Here is a 24,605-nt window from a genome sequence, read left to right on the forward strand (position 1 = left end):
GACCTTGTACCTAAATAATTATTTTATTTTGTACCATCCACTGTTTTACAGAACAATGAGCTAGTCCTTACTTATCACTGCCTTCCAAAATCCTATTTCCTACTTCGTTTTCTCCACTTTTTGCACGATTGCGGGCGTAATCTCGTATAAGGTAAGCCCACTTAAACTCGTGTCCTCTTTCACAACGGATAAACCTACTTACTAGGATAACATCCCTGAGTTATCAGAATCGTCAAGTATTTCATTTAAATTGGCAATTTCACAAATTACTGCTCATTACATAATAGGGACACCATTATCACACCAACCTAGCGTCATTTATAACGAATCACATTAAGCCTGCGATACACATGTCTGCAGCTTGCATACCTAGCACGCCAACTGCGTCCAAAATTACCGGCAAGTAGACTGCCATACCAGTTACAAGCTACAGTACAGGCATGTGTATCGCAGGCTTGAGATACCTTCCTGAAATTAGTAACTGACGACAAAGATGCAGCAATACGTAGAAGTAACATGGAATATCTTCATTGTTCATGTATTACGGTCTCGCCAGTTACTAATTCAGGATGAAGTATCATACGTTATGTCTACTCCTTTGAACTCCTTGACGAACACAAAAAGTAAAAATTCACCGTAATCATAAACATGAAAAAATAAATATAGATAGACCTAGTTCCAAACATCCAGAACTCAGGGTAGTAATCAGATGTTCGTCACAAATAAATGCCCTTACCGGGGTGATCGCCTTCGCAGGTAGGGTCACTAGTTTACTACCCACTACCGGAGCACCCGGATATGCTAGCGTCTAGTTTTGCTTTGCCTACTTATCTTTGGTGTTCAAAGGTTTTGTGTCAACCATGCATGAGAAAAGGTAAGTAGGGTATACAATTTTGTGCTTGGGTTTCCAGAGAATCAGTTTGGACTGCCAATTGATCATGCTGTCGTGCCTGGCCGTCGTTCACCTCCCTGTCTACGTACCTACGTCATAAACTCATTAAAAAAAGCGGAGTATAATATTACACAAAAAACTTTCAATCTTATAGTATTAAAATTTAAGCACGTAGATTTCTAATATAATGTGGATATTTTACGAGACGTTTTCTCTTTATACCGCATCATATCGGTGGCAAACAAGCATAAGCATACGACCTGTCTGATTATAAGCCACCACCTACCTCGGTCACCTTAGCCTATGGCGCCTGCACCTCCAAAGGAGTGATCTGCGCGTTGCCAGCCCTTTAAAAACCTGTAGGTACACTCCTTTTTAACCTTTATAAGGTGCACGCTGAAACTACGTAGGTACATAGTTTTACTGAAGATATTTCTCTTAAGTCGTATCGCTGGCATAGCTACTTCGAAGTAGCCTTATCTGGTATGACGTTGTGACCTGGTTCAAATACCATGTCATTGTCTTGTCGGCTTTAAGTAGGTACCGCCTTCTGCCTATTATAACTGGCGTAAATCAGATGATTCATGATCATGATGTACTGCTAGGTATACCCAAAGTCTAAATATAATTTTATCCTTTACACTAACAGACTATTGTCCACAGGTACTCAGACTTGTCTTCAATAGACTCGCAGCATTGTTAGATTACTTAGATACAATACCAGCATTATCCAATTGCTTTAGTAGGTATCTCCTAATGCTGAATCTACACATATAGGGATTACGCGAACATTGGTAATCCAGTCTCTTCAATTTCCCTTGGATAACGGCAGACGGCATCACGAATCTTCGCTCAATCCCTATACGTTTGGATGCACTCTACTGCAAATACAATATTGCGTTCTTACATGACTTAAATCATGTGTCTCAAAAACTTTATTGAGGGCTGTTACATTGCCCTAGAGTACTTTGATCCCGAATGTACTGTGTGGTAGGATTCTGCTTATACACATCCAGTCTACTAACACAGTCTGGCAGTTTGCAACGAAGTGGGGAAATGGTAGGTATCCTCAGTATATGCCCAAGGTGAGACACAAATACAAATTGTATCAAACGGCCCAACCCAAACTATAAGCAAAGAGTCAGTGATTCATTCTATTACCAAGAAGTCTAGTCAAAATGTGATTTGAAATTAATAAAACAATTGGTTGACTTAGACACAATTCTTTTATTTTCTCTAATGTAAATAAGCCCCAATAAGTGCGTTTTCACATTATCCGATACCGATATCTCATACATTCGCCAGGTCAGGCGCCATCTTGGATTTTTTCTATTGAAATCCTTCCGACATCGGATGGATGGTGTGAAAACGGACTTAGGATTGATAGGTAACACAGCAGTTCTTAAAAAGTTTGTACAGAAATTAAGGAAAAGTTATTCTTTTTTTATTCCTATTTTGTTACCAAAATTTTTTTGATGAATTGAGATTTTAGTAAGTTTTATATTTAAGGTTCTCTAGTATCTATATTTTCTTAATTATAACAATTATCCTGTATATATCTTACGAAAGTCGACTTTTATTACTAAATGTTGCTTAACAAAATAGGATCAATTAAAATTTGCTGACGTGGCTATGTACAAACTTTTTGAGAAATGCTGAACAACGGTTTAATTTCATGAATGATTAATAAAGGTTAGTGTCCTATAATAAGTACATAGGTTAGTATCTTGCAATAGTGTATAATTCAAATAATTATGAACTTTAGTTGACCGCTGCCGCTGGTATGTATACTATGACGATGCCATTAAATTAAACGTTACTGATCAGTGATCACTACATACCTATAAGATAGATATTTCATTATGAGATTAGGTACTTGATTTAAAGCGTAACCGTAAGCGGATGTGTCAAAAAATCGTGGGTTCCAACCTCGGTGTAGAGCAAAAAAAATCTTGCCGGAAAAAATTAAGTAGGTACCTAATATTAGTAATATTACGCACGGATCCGTGCCTGAGCATACGATGGGTTAATACTTTTTTCCACACCAACTGGTAAAGGCTCTTTTGATACTTCAAAAACGAAAAGCAAAGCTAGTTTGATACAAATTTGAACTTGATGCCCAATAATAATGTTAAATGTTGTCAAAGCTGACCCCAGGCTCCCATGAGCCGTGGCAAATGCCGGGATAACGCAAGGAGGATGATGCCCAATAATAATGTTAAATGTTGTCAAAGCTGACCCCAGGCTCCCATGAGCCGTGGCAAATGCCGGGATAACGCAAGGAGGATGATGCCCAATAATAATGTTAAATGTTGTCAAAGCTGACCCCAGGCTCCCATGAGCCGTGGCAAATGCCGGGATAACGCAAGGAGGATGATGCCCAATAATAATGTTAAATGTTGTCAAAGCTGACCCCAGGCTCCCATGAGCCGTGGCAAATGCCGGGATAACGCAAGGAGGATGATGCCCAATAATAATGTTAAATGTTGTCAAAGCTGACCCCAGGCTCCCATGAGCCGTGGCAAATGCCGGGATAACGCAAGGAGGATGATGCCCAATAATAATGTTAAATGTTGTCAAAGCTGACCCCAGGCTCCCATGAGCCGTGGCAAATGCCGGGATAACGCAAGGAGGATGATGCCCAATAATAATGTTAAATGTTGTCAAAGCTGACCCCAGGCTCCCATGAGCCGTGGCAAATGCCGGGATAACGCAAGGAGGATGATGCCCAATAATAATGTTAAATGTTGTCAAAGCTGACCCCAGGCTCCCATGAGCCGTGGCAAATGCCGGGATAACGCAAGGAGGATGATGCCCAATAATAATGTTAAATGTTGTCAAAGCTGACCCCAGGCTCCCATGAGCCGTGGCAAATGCCGGGATAACGCAAGGAGGATGATGCCCAATAATAATGTTAAATGTTGTCAAAGCTGACCCCAGGCTCCCATGAGCCGTGGCAAATGCCGGGATAACGCAAGGAGGATGATGCCCAATAATAATGTTAAATGTTGTCAAAGCTGACCCCAGGCTCCCATGAGCCGTGGCAAATGCCGGGATAACGCAAGGAGGATGATGCCCAATAATAATGTTAAATGTTGTCAAAGCTGACCCCAGGCTCCCATGAGCCGTGGCAAATGCCGGGATAACGCAAGGAGGATGATGCCCAATAATAATGTTAAATGTTGTCAAAGCTGACCCCAGGCTCCCATGAGCCGTGGCAAATGCCGGGATAACGCAAGGAGGATGATGCCCAATAATAATGTTAAACCTACATCATCATTGGCATCGCTGCCAATACCCTCATTTTGGAAATGATTTTCCATTACCTACACTTGCTCAGAAAGTGTGCGATTGCATGCAGGCGTAGCGGCAGTTATATAAAAACGTTTTCATCACACCCGCACTTTAAATGTGATATTGCAGGCAGGTGGAGCGTGAGTTATAGAAAAATCGTTCTCCCAAGGGAATAATGAAATTTCTTGTACCATACTTAACTTTTTTACATCTATTTACATATTTTTTACATTGCGAGTGTGATGAAAAACATTGTGTGTAACTCGGGGAGTATGAATATTACTAACTCGAGTCTTTAAATCGCTCCGGCAAGCCGTCGCGATTTAACTTACTCTCGTTAGTAATATTCAACTTCCGCCCCTTGTTGCACAATGTACTATTATTGCAAGTGTGATGAAAAATAACGTGTTTAACTCTGGACGTTTGAAACCTGGTTTGCAATATGTAACAGGTACGTCACACGGCATACTTATACTGTATACCTACTCTGTCAGTAAATAAGAACAAAGAAAACTATATGCATCCTTTTCTTTAGGGTGCTAGAGAAAAGGATACCTATAGTTTTCTTTATTCTTATTTACTGACAGACTTGTTTGACAGAGTATAGCAATGTAGTTCTCTATGAATTAACTAAAACCTCGAGCTACGAGTACTACATAGTAAAAAGGTTAATTTAATACGTCAGTATATGACAGAATATCTTCTGTCAACTCTTCGGTTTCAACGGAAAGTGGAGAGAGAATAGTGAATTTCGTAAGTATAAAGCAGAGAAAACTGGGAGTAAGTATTTCTAGTCACAATAAAGCTTATTGTAGTTATTGTTAGTTGTTACTTACATCTAGGTACTCGAAAATGGTGATCTACAAGAAGGGAACGGCGTACCTACAGTTTTCATGCAATCCATCTGTAGGTACAGTCGCCATCAGAAATATCGGAGCGGTCAAGGTGCTCACAAATATCTGAACACACCTCTATTGTCAAGGCGATAAGGCGTGTTCAGATATTTTTGCACGCCCCGACCGCTTAGATATATCTGATGGTGACTGTACTGCATGGGCCTAGAGGTGATGACCATTGGGAGGGCTAATTTATGTGGGTATATACTAAATCCATGTGCCTGGCAAGATGAAGGTTGCGTAGGTACTTATACCTATACTGTTGCAAATACGGGGCTCTTCTGCCTTAAAGCTCGGCCACACATGCGCGTTTTGAGAGCGTAGGCGGAGCGCTATGATAGCGGTGTGCCGGACGAACGCTGGCGGGAACTAACGAGCACGGATTGTGAGCGGAACGCCAGCGTTCGTCCGGTGTACCGCTATCATTGCGCTCCGTTGACGCTATGCTATCAAAACGCTTTATGTGTGGCGGAGGCTTTATTGCTACGCGTCATACGTCATACCTTCTTTTTGACGGAGTGGGAATGCAGTTACGCACGATGTGTGGGACTCGCCGTTTCTTTCCCCTCCCTAGCGAGAGGGGGGAAACTTGGCCCTACCCACTCCGGCATTTCATCCTCTTTGCCGTTCGTGAGGGCGCACTGTAAGTACCTCTAGATACACAGTATTACCATCAGGCACGGAAAACTCAAGTTTAAAGCAAGTAATTGATCATATCCGGCCAGTAGGTAGGTATAATCATAGAGTATATTGAAAGGAATGGGTATAATAGACATGAACAATTATTTTCTAGACAAAATGGAGCCAGACGACGAATACAACGAGTGTCTGTTAGCCATGAAGAGAACTCAAAGGGAAGCAATGATGAAAACTACGACCAAATCGCCCAGAGAAAGGGATAGAGAATCTTCGGATTTCGTGTAAGATAACTAAGTACCTACATTATGTATTCGGTTGTGTATTAGGGACCGGCCACATCTAAGAGACGAATGTCCTGAGGTGCGGAACGGACGTCCGCGCCACGCCGCCTGAATGTAATTCAAAAAAGTCTAGTCAGTACATTTTGTATAGGAAGGACGTAAGACGCGGCGTGGCGGAGACGTCCGTTGCGCGCCGCAAGACACGCGACGCCTAAGTGGGGACGGTCCCTTAGTGATCCAAATGGAACATAAGGCACTGGTCCCACCACTAGCTAGTAAAGCGATGAGCTATCGGCTATTTATGCGACAAAAGATAGTCGTTGCCGTGTAAACAAAAGAAAGAGATGTATTATAGCTGAGCGATGAACTATAAAATAGTCAATAGCTCAGCTATAATAACATCTGTCACTTTTATTTACACGGGAGCACAGACCAACCCCTATAGACATCTATTACAAGACGACTCGCGGTGGCCAGCCTTCCTAGTATTTGCACTGATATAAGCGCGGGCGCTCGCCGTGCCCGATCAGTATCGACCAAGTAACAGACCCGAAAGCAGCGCGTGTTTTTCGCACAAAAAAATTGGAAAAGGGTATTTTGATGCCTTAAAGATGTCCACCTGTAGTGTGAAATGGTGTGGAAAGGTAACAAGAAGCTCAAATTTAAAAACAGACGGCATTACATTCCACAAATAAGTCATATTTATAATTTATTCAGAGCCGGCATAGGTCAACTTACATTGGCCACTTACGCGTCAGTAGAGGGACAGTCATACTTCTGTCCCTTTTCATCTGGCGCGACTGCCCGCCGTCCTTGAAACGGCCAATCACAGCGCGCTTAACACATTCCCCGCCCGCTCCTCGCACCCCAAACACTGGTGACTCGTATCGCGAACCAAATATACAAGACTGCCACTCTATAGGAGGTTCTCTGTGCACGGGAGTGACTATCTTTTGTCGCACAAATAGCCGATAGCTCATAGTTTGCTAGCTCGCCGTGGGACCAGTGCCTAAAGTGAGTTGAACTTGTGTGAGAAATCAGCTTAATTCATTTTTCATAATTAGTAAGTAATAGGTACCTTTTTGAATTTGGAACTCTTAAAGCTCGGCCACACTAAGCGCGTTTTGTTTGAGAGCGGAGCGTAATGATGGCGGTGCGCCGGGCGGAGCAGATCGCGAGCATTTTCAAAGCGGATTTCAATCGCTGATGGTAACTTGCAAGCCTAAATTTTGCAACTGTAAACTTCTAATAAGTATTGATTGTATAGGTAGTTTCAACTCAGTTGAGGCCACGCACACTATAACACTGTCATGTAAAGACAACGAGATTTTGAAATTAGTGTTCTTACCGTGTACCGACTGCAGATTCAACAGTGAATTGCAAGAAAGACCAAAAAGTTTCTATTAACTGTTTTGTTAAGAATTACGTCTATAGAACAATTTTCAAACAAAACAGAAAATAAAATATCTCGTATGTGATTAATTAATTGTCAGATTATGATTGTAACATTAATCGTAGAAATCAAAGATAATATGTAATAGATTGCCTTATTTTATCATCGTAGCTGTTAAAATGGTGTTTACCTATTTTTTCATAACTTATCCCACTGAGCATGAAACTTACAATAACTTGCAGTAAGTTTACATACCTCACATTTGTAAGTTTAGAATGTAAGGTCGGAGAAATATGACAACAACATTCAACTTATTGGTAATTTGAAACTTTCAGAAAATTAGTAGTGCTATATTATTGTAACATGACAAATGAAAACTAATATTATAATATTGCAAGGATGTTTTGATTACAAGTTATTTAAATGTTCATTTATTACATTGCTGCAACAAGGTATTAGCTATATTACATATGCAACGTTACAGCAACATTAACTTTTAAACATCAAGTTTTCAATGTTACTTCAATGTCTAAACTTAAAGTTTCCCAAATGTTCAAAATCAATATTACTGCAACTGACCACTTGAAATATTGGTTTTATGCAGTTGCTGCAATATCACAAATTAAGATTTACTTCAATAAAACCTTTTGATATAACCGGTATATTTTTTTTGTAACATTACAGATAATTATAAATACAATGTCACAGCAATTGCTTTTTTTAAAGAATTCATTTCTCAATGTTGCACCAATTTGTAATATTTACGTTTATTGAACATTTCACATCAACATTACAGTCATTGACCGTTTTAAATATACGTTTGATAATTTTGCTGCGATATCACAAAATTAGCACTCTTTCAATGAGTCTATTTATAAGGGCATAACATTACGGTAAATTATAAACAGTGTAAATGTTTAAGCTAGATTTTTTTACATTGTTTTTCTACTCCTCTTTTGGAGATTTCACATTCGGTTATTCTCGAGAAAATTCAAAATTGTTATTTCTTGATTAAACTATAGTCTGTCAAACAAGTCTGTCAATAAATAAGAACAAAGTAAACTATATGCATCCTATTCTTTAGGTGCGGTCGCTAGACGGCGGACGCAGATCTGGACAATGAATATACACTTAACCGTGCAAATTATCGGTCGACGGTCGCAGACGTGGCCTTGAGCGCATGGACGTCCGATCGAAATCTGGCTCGCTGGATGTTTTGGTCAGCCGAAGCCACGTCCCGAAGACCGTGCACACTGATCGGTCGCGGTCGCGGTCGCTCGACGGCGGACGTCCGCGTAGTATGTTCCTAGCTGTAATAGTTTTCTGTTCTGAGATTAAAGCTAGGAACATACTACGCGGACGTCCGTCGTCGCGCGACCGTGGACGCGGATCTGGATAATGAATATACACTTAACCGTGCAAACTATCGGTCGAAGGTCGTGGACGTGGCCTTGAGCGCATGGACGTTCGATCGAAATCGGGCTCGCTGGATGTTTTCATCAGCCGAAGCCACGGCGTGATACTCTGCAGCCGTACCACCTCGCTTTATTGTGCTCAGATTACCATGGTGGAATGTACCTCTGACGTACCTCTTGTACCTCGTCGGAAATTAAATGTACTGTACATGTAGTTTACCAGAAATATGGGTTTAAAAGGGGTCCGACTGGGGAGTACTACTCCCCAACTTGAAGTTAGGTTCTGTAGACCCTGATGAATAGGTCAGATGGAAAAGGCGGTATTCCTAGGCATGGCACACATGTACCCTTGTTTCGCCGATAAACTTTTCATCGACAACAAATCATCGAAAATTTAGTTCGAGTAATTTTGTTTCAACTACTATTTATTTGAAATTTTCTTAGGTATTATTAGGTACCTACGAGTATAACGTGCGCATCCCGTACGTAGCGGCGTGTGCATCAGTGGGGTTCGAGCCAAACCACAGACCACATTAATATTATATATATTGTGGAACTGGTAAAGGGTGTGATGGTGTTCCCTTTACTGAGCGCAGACTATTTAGCTTGAGGTTCCCAATAAGTTGGCACTCTTAAAAGACGGTGAAGGGTTCAGGCCTGGCTAATTAGAACAACAGCAATAGGATTCATTAGTAGGTACTATCTAACACTAATACCGTAAGTGGTATATCTGTACACTGTCTTTGCTTACACTGAACTGCACTTTGACTATGGCCGCGACGGCAGCGGGTGGACTGAAAAGGGTCCGATATCGGAGGCAAGACCGATATCGCATACATTACAGGCGCCATCTTGGATTGTTTTCATCGAAATCCTTCCGACATCCGATATCGGATCGGATAATGTGAAAACGGACTTACTAGGAAAGATACAACGTGTGATCGGAATTGCGACCTTACGCCATAGGTACGCTATTAACTAACTGGATCTTATCTTGGGTAGTTAAGAAGCCTTTCCAAGCAAGCGTAACACACGTTTTTGTATGGGATACAATTCATGTAAAGATGGCAAACAGACAATAAAATTTATCAACGTAGCTACTCATAAACTCATTCAACATTAAGTGACTCATAAACTAAAAGAAAATACTTACCTCATAAACTATTTCAGAAGACGTCGCGTCGCGTCGTTCATAAATGTTGGAGATAAGGTAATATAATAGGTGGAAACTTGAATTCGATCTTTTACTTAGAATACATACGATTATATTTAATTTTACACAATAGGATCTACCGAACTACAGATTATTATAAAAATGCACTGCTTTAAAATGATCACAAAATAAATAATCTAAAATCGGTGCTGCTGCTTTTTTTTCCGAATCAGTCTTTACACTGGCTCTAAGACCCCTAACCCTCCATAACTGACTCGAGAAAATTTAAATTTCTTAAACTGTTTTACAGTATTCAACTATGGGACTGACAAGAAACTCGCCATACGTATTTCTTTTACATCTTAACACGTTCGCCCCGGTACTGTTTTACTGAATTGCCTATACTATGCCAGTAAACATTATCTTAATCACACATTACAATACATGCTACTGGTATTCTACGAAATTCATAGTCCTATGCCACTAGCATTAAGGCTGGTTTTAGTGTCACGCGGACGGTCCGCGCGACTAATTTGTATGAAGTTGATGTTGTCGTCCGCGCCACTTTATAATGCTCCCTGAACTTCATACATACATATTACATACATACGTACGAGAACTCGCATACGAGTTTTATTACATTGCTGTATTTGATGGCTGTGCATAATTGTATGTAACATCAACAGCCCGCAATGTGATTAAAATCGCATGCGAGTTCGCACGCCGTCTAAATCAGGCCTAACGATAAACTATTTGTTGCTTATTTGGTTTCTATCACTTTCATCATTCGATATCCGTTATCTTATAATATCCATATTACATATAGATTCTAGGATTATTGTCATAAATAAGTAATGTAGTAACCGAAGACAGTATTATAGAGATTATTTGTTGAATTCATTTAGACACAATAAAACTATGGAAACGGATTATATCGCGTATAATGAATTTACCATTCATCCCGACGTTTCGAACACTTTACAGCATTTGTGGTCAACTGAGGAAAAATTACAATGTGCAAAAGCTACCCACATACAAGAAATATTAATGAAGACACAGTTAATAAAGCTAGTTATACAATATTTAACAAATTTTACATTACTAGGTATGTAAAAACAATTAATTAGTTAATCTACACAAAATTTGCAAAACCAAATGGCGAATGTCCAACACCATACATTCTGGGTAGAAACAGCTTATCAAACTTTATAGCGTGATTGACTTTATCCATGACATGTTCAGAGACTGCAGACCTTTGCCAACGGTGCTTGACATCCGCTATGTGTTCCTTCACCCATGTGGAAATACTTCGTTTCGTCTGCCCTACATATGACAGGCCGCACTCACAGTCTAACCTGTACCCTCCTGCATTTTGTAGAGGAGTTTGACACTTCATAGACCTCAGGAATTGTGACATCTTCTTCATGGGCTTCAAATAAGTTTTAATGAAAGTCCGTTTCAAGATGTGACTGATCCTATATGTGACCCCTCTAAGAAAAGGCAAAATAGCAAGCTGGCGCTCGACTGTAGGGATCTTCAAACAGGCCTTCTGCTTGACATGCAGTATCTTGAGCTTTTTCGTCAACAGCGCCTGCCTGGCATGTCGAAGCTCCGCGGCCAAATTCTGGTTGTCACATATCCTCTGAGCTCCCTGAAACAAAGATTTGCCCATAGTAGCTAGTTGACAGGGATGGTGGTGAGATTGGCCATTTATGTACCTATCAGTATGAGTAGGTTTTCTATACACAGTGCAACCTAAGCTATTATCAGGATTCCTCAAAATGAGAACATTCATGAAGGGACGAGAACAGTCTTTATCCATAGTAAATTGTATCGTATGACCATTTAAATTCTATCCATAGTGAACTATGAAGAAAGTTGAAACACTACTTTTAGGAAGCATAGTAAAAGTGCCATCTACATATCTTTTGAATATCTTCGGCTGGACGGCAGCCAATGAGAGTGCTGTCTCCTCGAAGTCCTCCATAAAGATGTCGGCAACTACTGAAGACACAGGAGACCCCATTGTCACGCCATCCACTTGAAGGTAGAATTCATCATTCCATAGCAAGTAGCCCATATGTTCTGCTCTCGCACCCTCTTCTTGACAATTTCATTGCAGTCTTTTATATTCTTGGGGCCTTTGGTTTACTTATTTAGTCTTCACTTCTTCAATGTCATAATTTGGATTTCTTTCCACCCCTTTTTGCCAAGAGTGGCACAGAAACTTAGTAGTTCATGTGCTCTGCCTACCTCTTTATGGGATAGAGGCGTGATATCTTTTTCTAAGGCCCATATTTCCCTCTTGTGCCGTCTCTTCTTCTTCAATGGCCCATTGTAGTTATTCAGTACAATATTTTTCTTCTAAAATTTGCTTCTGGACTTTTCCAACCTGCCTTGGTTTATCTATAACAAAGTAATGTTTCAGAATAGAATTGCATAAAAACAATGGGAAAAAAATTGATAGTATATAAAATAAATATTACTAGCTTTTGCCCGAGGCTTCGCATAAGTCACTCTCTGTCTCTTCCACTATTTCCACTTAAAAAATCACATCAATTTGTCACTCCATTTTGCTGTGAAGGACGGACAAACAAACAGATACACACACTTTCCCATTAGTATGGATGGGCCGGACAATGTCTGTCTCATGCACACACAGAGTTGAGCAAAAATTGCCACAATGCGACGAGTCAGAGATTGCTCAAGACCGTGACAAATGGAGATCCATGGGTGAGGCCTTTTCCCAGCAGTGGGACACTATGTAGTCTATTAATATAGCCCGAAGCTTTAAGCAGGGTCACTACACTGGCCAGACATGTCATATTAACATATAATAACTTACATAAAGCGGGATTTCGTCTTGTTCACAATGAGGCCGACTTCCTTTGAGACCATATATTATTTTCATCATCTCAGAACTAACTTCCCTCAATTATCCTGTGGACTGCAAAATACTTAGATGTAGTTTATATTATTAGACCTGAAGTTTAGAATTTTTAGCAGTATGTTTATGATTCATAAGTTAAACTAAAATTATTTTCTTTCTTTGACATTTGCATTACGTTTCATCTTCATCCACATAAAATTTCTTAAAAAAGTTGTATCATTGAACAATGTTGTAGGAAGAATATACATTTAAAGTAATCAATATTAAATACATAATCATGTATAAAATCAATAAAATGTGCAAAATTTCAAAAGGCGTTATAATATGGACCACGTATTCCGTAAATCGAAACGTGAGAAACGTCAATATACAATGTTGCCAGCTGTAACTTACAATTAACGTAGTATCTTCTTAGTAGTTTGTGCAATTAACAAATTGACAATTTTTATTTGGTAAAATAATTTATTGATTAGCTATACTTTAGTAAGACATTGTTAAACAGACCCTAAATATTTTTAACATCGTCAAAAGATTTTAACAGTGTATTCCTGACCACTTTTAGAGACTATAATGTTATGTACTTATACTTTTCTGGATATTGCCTAGCTTCAGAGTTATTACCAATTGAAAAAAGATGTTATTGTTAGTCAGTAAAAAGATCCTTTACGGAAGTTGATGCCACTATGGAGATTATGGTCTCATCGCATCGTCTACTTCCATATCGATAAGATTTGATTTCGTATGCGTCGCATCGCCGTCGCGCGACCATCGCCCACGCAAGCCACGGCGTCACTATCCTCATTGATAAATGTCAAAAAGTAAAAAGTAAAATCTTTCAAGAATGAAGTTTTTAGAAAAAAAAAGTTAAAACTCGTTTCAAGTGCTAGTTTTATGAAAAACATTTACTTTTTACGTGAAAATACATTCAGAAACAAAATTCATGTAATATCTTTTTTTTGATTTACACAAAAAATGGGTGGTTAAATAGTATATTTCGGCTTATTCACTCCCACGGTGTATAAAGGGAATTAAGATATACAAGAAGCAAGGCCTTTGACACTGTCTCAGTTACCTTACCATCCTACTCAAAAAGCTAGAACATTGGGGGATTCGGGGGTCGCATTGGATTGGCTTGCTAGCTTACAGGGCGCACACAAATTGGATCACCGATCCTAAAAACCGGCCAAGAGCGTGTCGGGTCACGCTCAGTATAGGGTTCCGTAGTTTCCCGTATATTTTTTTCAAAACCTGTTTAACCTATCAAGTTGAAAATAATTATACTAGAAAGACTTTTTCAAGTTGTTGTTCAAAAGTTAGAGGGGGGCACACTTATTTTTTTCTTTTTAGAGCCATTATTTATGAAAATATTAAAAATATTTTTATATTAAAGGAAAAAATGGAAAAATTTACGCTTCCGGCGGGACTTGAACCCGCACCATTAAAAAAAAAATAATAAAAAAAAAAATGTTTAGAATCGTTAGCAGACGTTTCTGCTTAATAAAAATTAATTTAATATTAAAAATGTCAAAAAAAATATTTTTGTAAACCCCTATTCATTTTTAAATACTTATCGAACAATATATCACACGTTAGGATTGAAATGAAAAAAAAAAAATTCACTCCCCACTTTACATGTACGGGAGGGTATTCTAATATAATTATATTTTTTTTCACTTTTAATTTTACTACATTGTCGGCGTGATTGATATACATATTGGTACCACATTTCAGGTCTCTACTGATAACTTCTCTCGTCTTTAATTTTTTGAGGCCCAAAAAAGGTGTTTGAGGCAACGTGAAAGTAGAGTTCCTCAGAAGTCGCATAGTATTTATTCTAGATCATTTGGCCGGGTCCTTCACCGTGCCAGAACAGTGCAAAGTGGTAAAAAAATAATCCAAAAAAGGTTCTTGAGGCAATTTGTCATTTTTACCAGTAAAAGATGAGGGTCTAAATAGCCATGGAAAAATAATGCCATGACATGAGGTGGGGTCCATACCCAGCCATTCGATCTTGAAAGTCAATTTTTTAGTTTTCCGTAAATAACTCGTAAACGGTGGCCCACAGCAAAAAAATATGGTAAACAGAAAATATCTACATTAAATTGTCTACAAGAAAGGTTATGTACGTTTTTTCGATAGGAACAATATATAAGTGGATAATTTAGTAAGAAAGTTTTTTTAATCGATTACATGCTCCGTTTTTCGTCAATACCTCGTAAACGGTGGCACACAGCAAAAAACTTTGTTAAACAGAAAATATCTACATAAAATTTCCTATAAGAAAGGTTATTATAAGGGGTTACCCTCATCTGGCAGAATAATTTTAGTCCGAAACACACTTCGCATAACATGTTTCGCAGTAACACTTTCAGTCGAATTGTTTGTTTGTTACAATACAGTAAAACGGAGCTATTTTGCTCCCCCATGGGTAACTTTGCACCACCTTTAAATATGGTTTGATTGCCTCAAGGATCAAAATGTATGGTTGATTAGATGAATTATTCAAATCCACCCTCATACACATATCATAAAAGGGTTACCCTCATCTGGCAGAATAATTTTGGCCAAAAACACACTTAGCATAACATGTTTCGCAGAAAAAACATTCGGTCGAATGGTAATTTCGCAGAAAACTTAGTTGGCATTATTACTACCACGCATAAGATACATTTGGCAGAATATTGTTTTACAGAACATTACTTTGGTCAAATTTGATTTAGCGTGATTGTATGTACCATAATAATCTTATAGCATAATATTACAATAGCAGAATTATTACACGCTATCAAAAAAGAAAAACTGCCCCAGAGTCACTATTAGGTACGACGACGAGCGAAGCGAGGAGGAGTGTTAGGTATCTTGCATCCCAAACACATCCAACTCGCTATCAAATAGCGAATTGCAACTTTATGCCTCCTACATATTATGCACAAATGTTATCTATTTCATGTAATCTATTTCAAAAAACTTACCTACTAAAACATTGATCCTAGCGAAAAATCTTATAGAACCTTTCTTGTAGGAAATATTATGTAGATTAATTCTGTGTAACATCATTTTTGGCTGTGTGCCACCGTTTTTGAGTTATCAACAAAAAACTGCCCATGTAGTCTATTTAAAAATACTTTCCAACTAAAAAATTGATCCTAGCGAAAAAACTAATATAGGTTCACTATTCTCTGGCAGAAACTTTTTACTAATTTGATTCGTATAATAGTTCTTGGCAGAAGTCACGTTTGGCAGAAACACCTTACGCAGAATATGCTTTGGCATAAATCATTTCGCAGATTTTTGTAATACCGAATTGTTTCTTGTCATAATGTTGATGAGCATAATAGTCTTCTAGTCAAACAATACTTTTGCAGATAACATTTTTTTTTAATGTTTTTATCTCTTTATTTACATGAACATATTTACATAATTATATAAGAAACTAAGACTAAACTTAAAAGCTAGCTAATGTCTAAAATAGGCCCTTGAGGCATTGTACCAAGGATACTGGCGACATTAAATGGGCCGCTTTTTGTTGATCGATTTTGAGATTTGAGTTGAAACTCCTAAATTTGCACTTCAGAAAGAATTATAAGACAAACTTTCCTACTAAAATATTGATCCCAGAAAATTCTTATATATCCTTTCTAGTAGGCAATATTATATAGATTATTTCCGGTTATGAGCCACCGTTTTCGAATTATTTACAAAAAGCGGCCCATGTAATCTATTTAAAAATACTTTCCAACTAAAAAATTGATCCTAGCGAAAAAACGTATAGAACCTTTCTTATAGAAAATTTTATTTAAATTTTTTCTCGTGAACATTTTATTTAGCTGTGGGCCACCGTTTACGAGGTATTTACAAAAACGGCCAATGAAATCTATTTAAAAATAATTTCCAACTAATATTGATCCTAGCGAAAACTCTTATAAAACCTTTCTTGTAGGAAATATTATGTAGATTATTTCTGTATACCATTATTTTGGGCTGTGAGCCACCGTTTTTGAGTTATCAACAAAAAACTTCCCATGCAATCTATTTAAAAATACTTTCAACTAAAATATGTGAGTGTGGACGTGAAAACGTCCCACTTTGTCGATTGCTATAAAGCCACTTTGTCAGTTTAAATGCATAAAAGATACAAGTAAATCTCGCCTTAATGGTAACCGACAAACACACTCACACATTGATCCTAGCGAAAAAATGTATAGGACCTTTCTTGTAGGAAATTTTATGAAGATATTTTCTTGTGAACATTTTATTTAGCTGTGAGCCACCGTTTACGAGGTATTTACAAAAAACGGCCCATGAAATCTATTTAAAAATACTTTCTAACTAAAATATTGATCCTAGCGAAAAATGTTATAGAAACTTTCTTGTAGGAAATATTATGAAGATTAATTATGTATAACATTATTTTTGGCTGTGAGCCTCCGATTTCGAGTTATTAACAAAAAATGTCCTACGTAAGCTATTTAAAAATACTTTCCAACTAAAATTAATCTATTTAAAAAAACTTACCTACTAAAATATTGATCCTAGCGAAAAATCTTATAGAACCTTTCTTGTAGGAAATATTATGTAGATTAATTCCGTGTAACATTATTTTTTTTTAGCTGTGAGCCACCGTTTTTAAGTTATCAACAAAAAACGGCCCATGTAATCTATTTAAAAATACATTCCAACTAAAAAAATGATCCTAGCGAAAAATCTTATATAACCTTTTTTATAGGAAATTTTATGTAGATATTTTCTGTTTAACATAGTTATTTGCTGTGGGCCACCGTTTACGAGGTATGGACGAAAAACGGAGCATTTAATCGATTAAAAAAACTTTCTTACTAAATTATCCTTTTTTATATTGATCCTATCGAAAAAATGTATATAACCTTTCTTGTAGAAAATTTTATGTACATATTTTCTGTTTGACATATTTTTTTGCTGTGGGCTACCGTTTACGAGTTATTTACGAAAAACTAAAAAAAAATACTTTCAAGATCGAATGGCAGGGTACAGACCCCACCTCATGTCATGGCATTATTTTTCGATGGCTATTTAGACCCTCATATTTTACTGGTAAAAATGACAGATTGCCGCAAGAACCTTTTTTGGAATTCTTTTTTTACCACTTTGCACTGTTCTGGCTCGGTGAAGGACCCGGCCAAATGATCTGGCATAAATACTATGCGACATCTGAGGAACTCTACTTTCACTTTTTAATAATTCCAGGTTGCCTCAAACACCTTTTATGGGCCCCAAAAAATTAAATCTTTAATAATTCATAGCTCGATAAAGCCCCACTCCCCAGCTGCCAGACTTGCAGACCTGATGTTGGTTATGATCAGAGAAGCATCTGAGCACCTTTACAGGTTGCCTCAAGTACCTACTCCAAAATCCTGCCAGCTCTTGGAAGTCTTGGACCATTAATTGATCATTTCACGTAAATTAATATTTTCTTCTTTAAATACTTATAAATTATATGCCAGAGACTAATTACTAAGAGGGGCCGTTTCTTATCAAATACAACTTATTATACTGTTCGCCCGTATTAGGTTTACACCCTGTATATACCCGTCCTAGCGAAATCACGATATGCATTTTCGCCACTGACGGTAACGGAACTAAATAATATTAAATATAATTTTCCCTCGGTTTCTGAACACGGTTTTAGAGTTGGCAACCCCGGACCGCGACGCGACGCCATCTTTTATTTATTCTATCGTGGTGCGCGTCCTTCTGTGAGTTAGCTGACGGAAATATGGTGAGATTTGCTATTTAATTACCAATTTACAGCCTATGTGGCAGTTAACTGTTAGATAGTTTATTGTGGGACTAGGTTGGTTTGTGTAATATATCATATTACAGAAAAACGGCTCGTCACGTCGCGGGTAGCGCTTACGCCGCCTTCGCGCCCCACTTGAATCGACGACCTACATGTCGCATCCGCGAATTATTTTTAACATTATAAATCAATATATTTTTATACTGTGTTCAGGTTCAGGGTTGTTTTTGCCCATGCCCCATCATCTGCCGCGATCCTGGACAAGTTGGCGATCAACAACAGGATCCGGCCTGCGTGCAATGGCCAGTGAAGTCTATCCCAGTGCCTGTATTATTATCAAGTCATCACGCTGTCGTCGTCGGACTCGTCGGTTACAAATGACGCGGCAGATCTCTCTTAAGCTTAGAAAGGTATGTAGTTGCGCGTTCCATTTATACGTCTACTTTGATTTCCTTTTTGACTTGTGAATATTGTCGTGAGTTCGTGGCATAATAATTAGTGTTACTTAGTATTATCAAAGCTTGTAAAATCGTAAGTGACATACAGTTAATCTAGTACAGTTGTCGGTACGTAATTGCAAAGGTTGTATTTGGTTCTAATTTATCAACACAGAGTTGTTTTCAAGTTTCCAAGTAACTTGTTATTTACATGCATATAAATTTAAAGATAAACTGAATGTTTATGAAAAAAAAATAGTGTTTCTTTGTTCAGTGTCTGCTACTTTATAAAGTTGTAGTTATCCACCTACGTAAATACGTACAGATACAGAATCAGATTTATCGAATCTTTAGTGCCTCCGTCAGACATTTAGGGCCCAGTTAAGCATAAATTCATTTAGGGCCACTTGTACCAACTGCTTAACTCAAGGTTAGTGGGCTATCAACTGTCAAATTCCATATGAAATGGTGGGTTAGCCTCGGGTCAACCCTCCATTTTCGGTGGTGCAAGTGACCCTTAGGTATGTAGTCAGTTGTGATTGCCTGATATTACAACTTGACAATATAAAGCCGTCGAGGGTACAATATTTGTATCTTGTCTACAACATTTATTTTGTGTTTCATTGTGTACCAAGTATAAAAACGTCACGTCACGTAAATAGTCCCACATGACCCTTTGATAGTCCAAGCTCAGTTTAATTAACCCAAGAGATTTGTGTAAATTAAGCATTTGGGTTCATTTAATTGCTAATTATTTGTGTGTGTTCATAAATATTCCTGGGTTTTCTTATTAACTGTTTCTGCACCTCATTAACTAACACTGCATATTTGCTTCTCCCTGTTATTTTCACTTGCTTAGCTCACGCACCGGACATTTCAGATGGTTGTGGCGCAGTGCTCTGCTACTTCGTGCCACAGGCCATTCTCCAACTGCAGATCTACGTGTCAGCGCGACAGTGCACTCACTCACCTTGTTTGGCCCGGTGGAATTTGGTTAGCTTGCACATTTTACCCTTCTCTTCATTAATTTATTTCTGTATTTTCATTCAGTAAATACAAAATGTCAACAATGACAGTAGTGATAACAAGAGCGAGGATATTGACGAAGCAAAACTTAAATAGAAATTTCCTTTAAAAATAATCTGCCATATTTTTAAACCCAATTTCTATTTAAATCTCATTGAAATTTATAATGATCATAGGAGTTGACCGTGACGTCAGTCGACACGTTTTCGTTTAATTTCCATATCAGCAAATCATTCAAATTCGTTTTGAGAGTTCTTAAAAAGAAACTGATTTTACTAGAAGGAAAGTAGCCTATAATAAAAATGTATTGATAAATAATCATCTCAATCTCACATCATTTTTAGAATTCTATAGTCAACTAGCAACCCTTATAGTTTCGCCATGTCTGTCTGTCTGTCTGTCTGTCCGTCCGTCCGTCCGTCCGTCCGTCCGCGGATAATCTCAGTAACCGTTAGCACTAGAAAGCTGAAATTTGGTGCCAATATGTAATTATGTATATCAATTACGCCGACAAAGTGGTAAAATAAGAAGCGGAAAAAAATGTTTTGTTAGGGTAAAGTGGGGACTGATTTTTTTCATTCCAATCCCAACATGTGATATATTGTTGGATAGGTATTTAAAAATCAATACGGGTTTACTAAAATCGTTTTCTGATAATATCAATATTTTCGGAAATAATCGCTCCTAAAGGAAAAAAAGTGTGTCCCCTCTAACTTTTGAACCATATGTTTAAAAAAAAAAAATACAAATGTAGAACTTCACTCTAAGACCAAATTCAATTATTTCATAGGAAATATAGAATGCCTTGGTAATTTTTTCTTTGTATATGACATTTATTTCAGTTTATAATGTAGAACTTTATAAAGACTTTCTAGGAAAATTGTTTTGAAGTTGATAGGTTCAGTTGTTTTTAATAAAAAATACGGAAAACTACGGAACCCTACACTGAGCGTGGCCCGACACGCTCTAGGCCGGTTATTTTTACACTTTACTATGAATAACAAATCTCATAAGTCGATTAAATTTATTGTAGACTAGGGTGGTCCAAAAAAAAATGTTTTTTATTGTTTGAGCTCCACATGGTTATTTCTACACGAAAACCTATTAAAATCATGTCAACCAATTTTGAGAACAATCAGACTTTATTTAGAGGTCGCTCAAAATAAAGCAATAATGCCATACTGAAATGTATGAAATGAACTTGACTAAAGAAAAATCTTACATGGAGGTATTTTAATGGTTTAATTATATTTTTCCCTATTTCATTAGAGCTAAATAAAACATGAACCGGGCAGTTTGCAATGTTTTAATTATTTCGGTTTTTATTTTATTATAGGAGATATCCAATTTTAAATGTATCTTGAGCGACCTGTAAATAATGAGCAAATGGGTTAAAATTTGGTACATAAACTACTAATTCATAATAGAACAAAGGGAACCATGTGGAGAAAGGATTAGTCATATTTATTTTTCTTCCATACAAATGTGGACCACCCTATTGTAGACCATGTTTCAACAAATTTGAGAGCCTTGAATTCGCTTAGGGAACGCACTGACCTGTGGGTCACTCTTATAATATATATAGTTGTCCAAAAACTGGACAGTGTAACTAACGCCGTGTCTTGCGTGGGCGATGCGACGTATACGAAATCAAACCTTATCGATATGGAAGTGTGAGACGCGACGGCGACCGTCGCCCTCGCAAGACACGGCGTCACTAGCAATACTAGCATTAAGTGGAAAGAATAGTCTACTTTCCTTTTAGTCAATTCAGCGTGTGCTACTCTGCGGCGCGGCGGCGGCGGCGGCGCCTTCATAATGAACTTCAACTAACTATATGGTAAAATGATGTACGTAATTACGGATAACGTACAATATGTACGTATGATGTTTATGACTGCACCTATAGGGAGAAACGAAATAATGGGCTTTGATTGTATCAGTACTCATAGATAGAATCTACATTATTTACTTTTTCTTATGGAAATTGATGTACAAATGTCGTTTATTATGTACGTATTGAAAAAATCATTACTTTCAGTAATTCCGCATTACACCTGAACCTTATGAGCTATTATGCCAGGTGTACAGGTAAGTGAGACGGAGATTTGTTCCTTCCACGCTCAAAGCCCATTATTTCGTTTCCCCCTATACTTAGGAGGCCTAAGCCGAAAAGCGCTATCTCAAACGAAAATCCATAATTAACTTATAAAGTATCTATAGGTATCTGTGGAATAGGTATCGAGACAAACCTTATTGGTTTAACGATACTATGTAAATTAATTAGAGATTTATGTTTGTGATTACCTAAATAAATAATAATATCACTGACGTTTACGTTTCCAAAATCATTTGGTTTTGAGACAGCGCCACTCGGCTTAGCAGGGCAGTATAGGTATAGTCATAAACATCATACGTACATATGCCGCCGCCGCAGAGTAGCACACAAATCAGCTTCTTTTTAAGTTTGCTAATTATGGAAATAGTACGACTTTCGTGTTTAGTGACGTCAACTCATTTAGGGTGCGTTGGGGCAATTTCGAACCACAGAAATGCTCTGGTAATTTCGAAAGGGGAACATTGATATGATGGAAATAATGGTGATTTTTCTGTGACTTTCGAAATTACCCCAATGTACGCTATCAGACATATTCAATAGAAATTTGATTTAAAAATAACTTTTGCCAATGTGTTTCTTATAATTATCTAATGCTTCATTTGTAATTTTGTATGGTATAAAATATTTTAAGTACAGGAAAATTCCATGTACAAAACCACACTGCAAAGTCTCCTCTTGAAGACTTATCAGTTTCTAAGAAATCGTGCAGACGTATTGGAGACTGTGCAGGATGAGAGCAGGCAAATAATAATAATTGGCTAGTCACCGCCTGCCTATTTTTTCATGTTTTTATAACATAATATGATCAAGGCAGGTGCCATAGTCTCCCATAGTACCGGTTACAAGTCCACCAGCAATTCAACCTAATAGCCCGGTTTCTTTTATTTACCTTTTTCTATCAATAGTTCTACACTAACCGGCGCTTGTCCTTGGGTGCATTACTATAGTGCGGACAGGGATAATCGCCGGGTAGTGTCACATTACATTTAGAGTAAATTGTCTAGAAAGCACAGCCGAAGCCAACAGCACAGAGGCCGTGCTGTTGGCTTCGGCCCCACACATGCCTCCCAAATGTCCGGGACCCCATGGTCCCGAGTACTGGAAAGGACAAACAAATAATCAATAAGTTAAATCATACAAAATAATTATCATAAATCCTTCATCTCATCAGCGGCAAACTCATGTTTCATGTGTACAATCAGAATTATAGATTGAATGAATTTATTTTTTTGCAGGTATGTCACTTGAGGCGAGGAGGACTTGAGAAGGTGCGTCTGCGAACGGCCTTAGTGACGCCTCTTCAGCGCGACGGGTGGTCTCCTCAAATATGAGAAGGAGCTCGGGTCCTGCGGGCTCTTAACCGTCGTAGTATTCACGCAGTGTTTTAAAATAGTGTTTGTGTGTATTATGATAACATTTATGTTCAATTCAAATGTCTAACTCTACATAAGTATTCATATCATTTTTCATTAGTATGGTGCTGTTTTTGCGGTCTGAAGAAAAAACTTTAAATAAAATAATTATGTTGTCTGTATATCCATGTTTTTGTTTTACAATCAATGATTTTTGTGTGAGGTATTTTTTAAGTTTGACTTTTTCGTTTATAGTTATTTTGATCATACATAATCATTAAAATTATGCTGGGTAGTATCTGTAAGCTGCGCACGGATCCGAACCTGTCGAGCGTACTCGCGCGCTAGCCTTTGGCTGTCGGCTTTTGGAGAGAATCTAGCTTGTTTCAATAGAATCGCGATCGAATCAAGCGAGTTCTCTTTGAACCGGCAGCTGGCAGCCGCACGAGGCTCGCTCAGGCTCACGCAGCTTGCAGAGCAGAGCACCTTGCGGGCAGTTATATTTGTGACGTCCAACCAACCACAAAAATCACGTTCCCTGAAATATCCCTATGAAATATTGTGTGAACGGTTCACAAGTAACTTTCACAAAAGTTACCAGTGATTTGTTGACACAACATACCAAATATAATCATTTCCAGAAGTTTCAAATGAAACATTATGAGAGCTACTTTTAGGTACATTACATGCGTAACTTGCAAGGAACTTCATTAGAGTTATTAAAGCAATGTTATATTTGTAACGCATTGAAAGGTATCGGTGAAAAGTCAATACAATATACAACATCAAACTTTTTGGTGTATTATGAATGTAACATTGCCGCAATGAATAGCATGTATGTTACGGACAAGTTGCATAATGTGCTATTGATGCAATGTACAAAAATGAACTTCTTAAAAGTTTTCGTCATAACTTTCTAGTAAGTTTATATTTCAATGTATCAGCAACATTGCTATTCAAAGTTATAGAAAGTTGTAAAAATCCGATCTGGGAAACTTACAGGGTTTATCTACAGCGCGGCCGAAAGCGTTTAACATCAATA

General features: G+C 37.9%; 1 protein-coding gene and 1 long non-coding RNA gene across 2 annotated transcripts in view; both read left to right on the forward strand.

Moving 5' to 3' along the window:
- Window positions 1-5,891: 5,891 nt before the first annotated feature.
- Window positions 5,892-24,605, forward strand: part of LOC125234922 (adenylate cyclase type 10-like) — a 50,013-nt gene continuing 31,299 nt past the window's right edge. The window contains exon 1 of the mRNA XM_048141345.1: window positions 5,892-6,002. Coding sequence (XP_047997302.1) covers window positions 5,920-6,002 — 83 coding nt within the window. The 5' untranslated portion in view covers window positions 5,892-5,919. The remainder of the gene's footprint in view (window positions 6,003-24,605) is intronic.
- Window positions 18,211-23,745, forward strand: LOC125234471. The gene is made up of 4 exons (XR_007178004.1): window positions 18,211-18,608; window positions 18,843-19,039; window positions 19,947-20,059; window positions 23,447-23,745. It is a non-coding gene; the product is annotated as an uncharacterized LOC125234471 (long non-coding RNA).

Source organism: Leguminivora glycinivorella, chromosome 16, assembly GCF_023078275.1.
Source record: "Leguminivora glycinivorella isolate SPB_JAAS2020 chromosome 16, LegGlyc_1.1, whole genome shotgun sequence".
Lineage (NCBI taxonomy): Eukaryota > Metazoa > Arthropoda > Insecta > Lepidoptera > Tortricidae > Leguminivora > Leguminivora glycinivorella.